This window comes from Marmota monax, unplaced genomic scaffold, assembly GCF_021218885.2.
Source record: "Marmota monax isolate L192 unplaced genomic scaffold, Marmota_monax_Labrador192_F-V1.1 WCK01_AAM20220418_F8-fsc00243, whole genome shotgun sequence".
Classification (NCBI taxonomy): domain Eukaryota; kingdom Metazoa; phylum Chordata; class Mammalia; order Rodentia; family Sciuridae; genus Marmota; species Marmota monax.
Window position 1 is genome coordinate 2,240,482 of NW_026694604.1, and position 8,266 is coordinate 2,248,747.

Here is an 8,266-nt window from a genome sequence, read left to right on the forward strand (position 1 = left end):
CCGCCCCTCCCCTGCGGACTCCGCCCCCCCCGAGACTCCGCCCCTGAGGACCACACCAAAGAATGACGGCTCACCGCGACCCTGCCCACTGCACGCCTGCTGGTCGCGGCCACTATGGACCCCCGCTCACCACTGACCCTGCCCACTATGGTCTACCACTAAGACCTCGCCTCCTGCCCACCATTTCCCCTACCCCATGGGTTCAGCTGAAGGTCGGGACAGAACCGAGACAGGCTCTCACATCCTAAGTACTTGTGCGAATTTGGTCCCATTTTAGAGACAGAAAACTAAGGCCCAGAGCAGTTAGATACCTTGCCCTGTGCGGTGGGGGCTGAGGCAGCGTTTGACCCCTGGCCACCTGGAGTGGGAGTGGGCCCTGCTGTGTGCGTGGGGGAGTTGGGTTTGCAGAACAGGTTGCGTGTGAGTGGCTGTGAGCACCACTCTGGACCAAGGAGGGATGTAGAGACAGGGATGGAGACCCCCCAGCTTCAGGTCAGAAACAGACTGCCCTGCCTATGGGACCCCTGCTCCTGGGTGTGGGAGGAGGGACCCTGGGGTACCTGGAAGTAGAATTAGGAGGCCCGGCCACCCACCGCCAACGTTCTCCCTGAGAAAGAGGGAGGGACTGGAAACCCCTCAAGGTGAGCTCCATGCCCCACCTACTTTGTGGCTGTCCCACTCCTCCCAGGGAGAGAGCAGCGGCCAGATCAGAGAGGGAAGAAGGAAAGACAGATGATAGGAGGGAAAGACAGAAACCCGGAAACAAATAGGCAGATTCCCAAGAGAACTGTGGAGGATGGGGAGAAGAGAAGGGGAAGCCCCGAGAGGTATTGGGGAGACTTCTGAGTTTCCCCCTGGCTTTCCAGTCTGTCTAAACCTGCCATGGCCAGCAGTGACCACAGTGTGGCCCAGGCAGAGCCAGAAGGCCCAGGCCTCCCTCTTGGCCCGGATGTGGGTGTCTGAGCCGGGATATGGATATGTCTGTCCCACATAGACCTAAGGTACAGGGCAGGGAAGAGACTCTAGACCATCTTGGGGTCCAGCACAGCTAAGCCAGCCATTGCCAGCCTGCCCCCAAGGACAGAATCATAGCAAGGATCTTAGAGGTAATTTTGGCCTCTGCTTGAATGCTTCTACTGATGAGGAGCTCACCACCACCCCACCCCACCCTGCCCCAAGCCAGCTTACTTTGTCTCTGGGCATCTCAATGACTTAGAAAGTACATTCTTATTTTGAGCTGTATCCCTCTCCCTATCACACCACCTCCCACCCCACCCCCACCCCCCAGTTCCCCACATTGACCTCTGGAACCACGCACACCACAGATACTGACTTTTGACGAATGTTTATTGAACACCTACTATGCACTAGAGACTGAGTAGATACTGATGCCACAGTCTTGAACCAGGCCGAGTGCAGCTGTTTCCCCAGAACGTGGCATTACTGAGGGAGTTTTAGGTAGGAGTTCAGGGATGCCAAGATGGCATAGGCTGGGTACAAGTAAAATGTCTCTGGGGGACAAGACACAGAGATTAGTCATCATGTCCCTGTTTACAAAAAGTCCCATTATCATGACAACTCCCACCACTGAGGACCGATGGCCCATGATAACTCATACCACAGGATCAGTATTCTAGACTAACCAGGGGGTAAAGTGGACATTATTCTAATCAGGTGCCATCAGGTAACCAACAGGAGCAAATGGGGTAATGTCTTCAATCAGGTCCGTGTAGGGACAGCTCAGCAGGTAAGACAGGAATTTCCAGACGTCGGGGCCTTGATCTTCCTGCTCGCCCACCCCACCTTACAGAGGGCTCCTTTCACCTTCACCTTCAATAAATCTGCATGTCTTGTTCAAGGCACCAAGGACCTGGACCCCCAACCGGACACCCCAATGATAGCAGGAGGAGGCCATGCCAGCATCACCTCAGCCTGGCCTGGCCAGGCCATGCCAGAAGCACCTCAGGCTTCTCATGACAACATTAGGGGTAGTTAGGACCCTCAGTTTAAAGAGGAAGACATTGAGGCTCAGAGGACCAAGCACCAGACCGACTGCAATAAGCCCCGCCCTGCCTTGGCCACACAATCTGGTTAGGGATGATCATGTGACCTATTTCAAACCAATGACAGTCATGCATGCAAGCAAGGCAGACCTCTTTTTTCCTCTGGACTCAGTTCTGGCCTGGAGCCATAATAGCCATGGAGTGGGGCAGGGGTGGGGGAAACTGAGAAAGATGCCAACATAGCCATCAGAACTGGGAAACTGCGCAATGGTTTCATTAATGAGGTTCTAGGCATAAAGTTAGTTAGAAGAGATCGAAATAAGACACACAGACACAGTTACCTTATTTCTATTGCCAGGTCCGAGACGGCTCCCCTCTCTGGCTCCAACCTCTAACCGCCCAGCAGGGCAGCAAGGATTACTCAGGGCTAGCAGGAGAGAGAGAGAGTGAACACGCCAGGGAGTAGCCTTTTATTGGGGAACAAGAAATTCAGGGGATAATTCCATCCAATGAAGGTTGAGGGGGGACTGCACTCCAAGGTCAGGGTCAGTGATTGGGCCCCCGGGGTCAGTGGTCAGTCACACCCCCACATGGACGGGCTCTCTCATCAGGAAAGGGCCGGGAAAATTCCGACACAGCCAGAAGCCTCAGACCCTTAACGGGAGTCGCCCAGTCACGTGTCAGGATGGCTTCCCACATATTCCCCCTTTTTATTCTTAAAAATGAGGCGGCGGTTCACTCTTTGGAGTTTCTGTATTCTTGTTCCGAAGACTCGCCATCCTATAATTATAACACAAAAGAGAATTAACAGCAAAGAGAATAATCCAATAATGTACCAGGCCGAGTGTTTAAGAATATTTCCAGGGTTGAATCCATTTAACTCCTTCAATATTTGGTTTGCCAGAGAAGAAGGATCAGAAAAATCAGCTCTATTATTTTGAATGTCTTGGATATGGTGATGAAGTTCCAGAATATCCAAGCTATTATTACTATTTTGCCAAATACCTAATAAATGGTTTTTAACCTTCTCCCAATCCCAGAGAGAAGCATTGTACTTGGCAGCTGTAACACAAACATACTTATAATTGGCATGGCATTTAAGCCTTTCCTTAAATTTTAAGGCTGAAAGTTCATTACCTATGTCTATAACAGTCGCCTCTAAGGCGTTTAATTTAGTCTCAATCCTTTCATCAATATTTACTTGATTACGCAGAGCCTTGGAAGTATTTTGAGCTAAATTATTAAGAAATTTCGCATGCTGAATATTTTGAGACAATGTCAGAGATGCAGAGACAGTTGAGGCAATAAAGGAGACTAGTGCCAAAACACCAACAATTATAACTCCAATAGCACGTTTTGGTCTTGCTAACTGGGCATGAATTTGCTGCAAGACTTGTAAACCAGTATCAGCATACCATGGCTCTGAAATATTAGCAGGTAATAAAACAAAAGAGGGCTGATGAAGTATCAGCACTCCTTTTCCTCCATTATACCTAGTAATACAATTGGTTAGGTTGCATTTATTACAAGTAACAATATATCTGTCATCTATCCATTTAACTTTTACATTTCCAGTAATTAAAACATAAGGAGATTGGACACAGGCTCGTAAGCCATAGCAAGATCCCTCTTTACAGTTCTTGCCAACAAATTTTGGTAAAGGTTTTTCTGTAAAATGTAAGAATTCTGAGGCAGCAATTAAACGCCAAACATCTTTCTGAACACCTCCTTTACTATAAGTCAAAATATTAATAACAAATCCTGCAGGTGTCATAGCAGAATTTCTTCGTAATTGTCTTTTATCAATTTTTGGAGACCAGTCTAAAATATACCCACTATCTTTAGACACCTTATGTTGTACAGGAAAGGTATTTACACAATCCATCCATCTAGGAAAGGTGCCAATCTCAATTGTAGAACTATTTGGACAGTGGGGCATCCGTGGAGGTTTTGCAGAAATGACTGGCTTGTTATGGGAAAGTCCCATCTTAATTACTGATCTAGTATAAGGTCTTAAGTCCCCATAAAAAGAATTATTTGTCAGTCTAGGTCTACCAATCGCTGTCTTTTCTTCGAATGATACTTTCAGACAGCCAGCATGTTTATCGTGTGACCAACACAAAGGTAATTGGGCACTGTAGCCAGAATAATTAAATCTAGTCACATGATTGGGAGTAATATGGGTATCTGTAAATCCTCCCATCATGAATGAGTCATTAGTAAATACTGGAATAGATTCTCCAGTCCACACAGCTGGGTGTACCAGGGGTGGATCTGGGAAATATGTCCAGTAAGTGTCTACTTGATCCCCCTTTACCTGACAGCCCAACAGGGCAATTACTGTTGCTACCATCATCACTGGGGTCCTGTTCTCTCCTAGGTGTCGAAGTATTCGGGAAGCCTGGGTTGTTAGCTTCTTCAAGTCTTCCCATGAAATCAGCTTTTCGGCTGGGTCAATCTGGTCTTTCTTCATCCTTTTCCGATATCTCCTCCTTCTGGATAGGGGCTCCTCCTGGTCAATCCTCAGTCGCTTGAATCTGGGTTCCATCTCTTCCATGTCTGATAGCACGTTCAGGTACCCAAATAGGACGAAATGCGCCTTCTGGGAAAATACAAGCATGACCTCTACCCCACATTATCACTGGGTCTGGACCCTTCCACTGACCAGTCTGTAAATCTTTCCACAAAATTCTGCCTAAAGGGCCTGTTACTGAGGGAGACATTTGTCTCTCAGCAGCAGTGTGACCTTCTGCGTCACAGTTTAAAAAATTTAAAACGAACAAGGCATGATTAAGGCTATTTTGGGGAGTCATAAACCTATTCCCCCCCTTTAATTTTTGTAATTGAAGCTTAATAGATAAATGAGCTCGTTCCACAATGGCTTGGCCTTGAGGGTTATAAGGAATTCCTGTTTTATGATTAATTTTAAACTCTTGGCAAAATTGTTGAAAAGAAGAGCTTACATAAGCTGGAGCATTATCTGTTTTAATCTGCATAGGGCACCCTAAAACAGAAAAAGCTGCTAAGCAATGAGAAATTACATGTTGAGTATTTTCCTTAGTACGTGCTGTGGCAAAAATAAATCTAGAATAAGTGTCCACTATGACATGCACATAACATTGCTTACCAAATTGAGGAATATGAGTTACATCCATTTGCCATATTTGATTTGGTTTTAATCCACGGGGATTTACCCCTGATGGCAGAGATGGAGTGTGAATAACACACTTAGGGCATTGGCTTACAATCTGACGAGCTTGTTCTCTAGTAATATTAAATTTTTTACGTAAGCTAGAAGCATTTTGATGATGCAAGGAATGGGAAGCTAGTGCACAGTCATATGAAGACATCTGTTGACAAAAAGCTACTAATTTATCAATCTTGTCATTACCAGAAACTAAGGGTCCTGGAAGATTAGTATGAGCCCGTATGTGCCCTATGAAACATGGGTACTTTCGCAGTAGCACTGTCTTTTGTAAATTATGAAATAACTCAAATAACTCTTGTGATGAAGTATACCCAATAACTGAAGTTTCAATATTTTTAGTAACTCCGACTGCATATAAGCTGTCAGAATAAATATTAATAGGCTCATTTGAAAAGTAATTTAAGGCACAAATCAGAGCTTGAAGCTCTGCTCTTTGGGCAGAAGTATAAGAAGTTTGTATTACCTCTGTGTGAACACGACTATAAAAACCTGCTTTACCTGAGTTAGAACCATCCGTGAACACTGATAAAGCTTCATCTATAGGATGTGCACGTACAATCTTTGGAAAAATAAGTGACGTTAATGATGCAAATTGTATAATCTTATCACGAGGATAATGGCTATCTATCTGGCCAGGAAAATCAGCAAAAGCTATCTGCCATGAGCTAGAAGTTTGAAAAAGCCAATTAGTCTGTTGAATAGAAAATGGAATAATTATGATATCAGGCTCAGATCCAATTAATTGTAAAATCCTAGTTCTACCTTTAATTACTAATTGAGCTATAGAATCATGAAAAGGAATTAATGTCTTCTGAGGAGAGTGGGATAAATAAATCCACTCAATAACTCCTAATCTTTGCCATATGGCTCCTGTTGGGGTATGTTCAGTTGGAAATATTAATAAATACACTATTTCTTTAGGATCAACTCTAGTAAGCTGTGCATTTTTAATTGCATGTTCAACTCTCCTTAAAGCCATTCTAGCCTCTAAGGTTAGCTGACGTGGAGAGGTTGGAGAGGGATTTCCTTGTAATATCTGAAATAGGGGACTTAAATTAGAAGTAGTTAGTTTTAGGGATGGCCTCAGCCAATTTATATCTCCTAAAAGCCTTTGAAAATCATTAAGGGTTTGTACGGAAACTGCTTGTTTCGCTCCGGTAAAATTAAAGATGGCGGCCCCCATGGTCGGCGCGATGACGTCACATTGCGCGACCACCTACTTCCTCATTTTCGGCCCGGGGGCGGGCCGACCGAAAGTTTGTGTTCCGGCCAGGCGGAAATGATGACAAGAAGGCGGGCTCATCCGCGCCATCTTGATCCGCCGCATGGGGCTGAGCCCTGCAATATCTATTATCGCCAGTAGATGGAGCCCTGAACTTAAAATTGCGCATGCGACAATCCCGCGCAAAATGATTATTTCTCCCGCAAATGTAACATTTTCCGCGGGGTTTTCGTACTAAATCTGGGGTTTTCAAGGTTTCTTTTATTGCTGCAGCTAGGGCCACTGTTTGTAAATGAGTAGAGTCTATGTCAGAACATAAGCGAATAAACTCAGAAACTGTCCCTTTTTTACGGTGTGGTCTAAGAATATCCTGACAGTATTTATTTGCGTTTTCGAATGCCAATTGCCTAACAATGAACTCACTCGCTCCCGAGTCCCCGATTGACCTGTTTGCAGCCTGGTACAACCGGGCTACGAAATCTGAGTAAGGTTCACTCGCACCTTGCCTGATTTTGGTAAGAACTAAATTGGACTGGTCCTTGGAGACAATCTGCCTCCAGGCACGTTTGGCACAATCAGTTATTTGATTGTACACTACAAAATCATAATTTAACTGTCTTTCTAGGTCAGTAAATTCACCTGTCCCTAGAAACATTTCTACTGGCGTTTCTATATCCTGTCTTTTGTTCTTTTCTGCCTGTTCAGTACAGAAATCAGTCCAGTAAGTCCTCCAAAGTAAGAAATCTCCCCCGCTCAGACAAGATCTGGCTAAAGAAATCCAATCGCTAGGAGGAAGGGGTTGTGAGCAAATATTTTCTATCAAGCTCTGTACAAAAGGCGAATTTGGACCATATGTCTCACATGCACTTTTTAGTTCCTTAATGGTTTTAAATGGGATTACAGCATGAACTCTAACTCTCTGATCTTGTTCATTAACTTGCTCAAAAACTGGAAAAAGTTGAAAACCGCTAGTATCCTCCCCATCTTCCTGTGCTTTCTTAATACCTCGCTGGAACGGGGTAAGAAAAGTCATTGTTAACCCAGCGTACCTGTTAATTTTTGTCCTTTTAGCAGGTACCTGCCGAATTCGAATAGCCTGGACAGGCGGTGTTAAACGCAGCCTGTTAAGATTCCTCTGTAAGTCCTGAATTTCCATGTCTGATTCTTCTCCCTCAGATTGCAAATCATGGTCAGACTCTGTACTATCGTCATTTTGAGTTTGGGTTTCTAAACCACGTGGCGGAGAAGAACTCTGAGCCCCTCCAGGAATCTCTTCCGGATTTTCCTCTGTGGGAAGATCCTCTACCTCTTCTGGAGGGCTTTCTAAGATCTCGGAGGTTTGTCCTCTATGATCTCCGTCCCTAGAATCTCCCTGCGGGCTAGTATAGTCCTGCGAGTTTAAAGTCACATTCCTAACCTTAGGTTTGGCTTTTAGCGTTGTCTTTGTTTTTAAACGGCCTAAGGGAAAAGGAATTAACTTAGCCTCAGGCGAATTTTCCATTTGAATAGACTTAATAGCCCTTTGCAAGCCTTTTAACAGGTCTTCAGGGGGCCACGAACTTTGACCCATATATTCAACGAGACAAATTTCTAGAGCTGTCCAAGTTTTCTGAATACTTTCTATGCCTCCAGGTAGTTCATTAGAAAAATAAACCTTTTGTAACTTTCTTCCTAATTTCTCCCAAGTAGATAAATTTGGAGACTCTTGTTCACAAAACCAAGGACAATATTCACCTACAATCTTTAAGAATTGTAATAACTGAGCTTTCTTTATCTGTTTTCCTTTCTGATTAATTATACTGTCTAAAATAGTCAGATACATTTCCTTATCCG

At 44.7% G+C, this 8,266-nt stretch overlaps 1 protein-coding gene across 1 annotated transcript; it reads right to left on the reverse strand.

Annotated features, from left to right (window-relative positions):
* Positions 1-2,345: 2,345 nt before the first annotated feature.
* On the reverse strand, positions 2,346-7,934 carry LOC124077680 (endogenous retrovirus group K member 21 Gag polyprotein-like). The gene is made up of 2 exons (XM_058572055.1): positions 4,321-7,934; positions 2,346-2,783 (listed from the first exon to the last, which is right to left on the reverse strand). The coding sequence occupies exon 1, from the start codon at positions 7,932-7,934 to the stop codon at positions 6,411-6,413; it is 1,524 nt and encodes a 507-aa protein (XP_058428038.1). The 3' UTR covers positions 2,346-2,783; positions 4,321-6,410.
* Between the last annotated feature and the right edge of the window lie 332 nt (positions 7,935-8,266).

Coding starts and splice junctions, on each gene's coding strand:
- LOC124077680 (XM_058572055.1), bottom strand. CDS start 7,934: ATGGAAAATTCGCCTGAGGCTAAGTTAATTCCTTTTCCCTTAGGCCGT.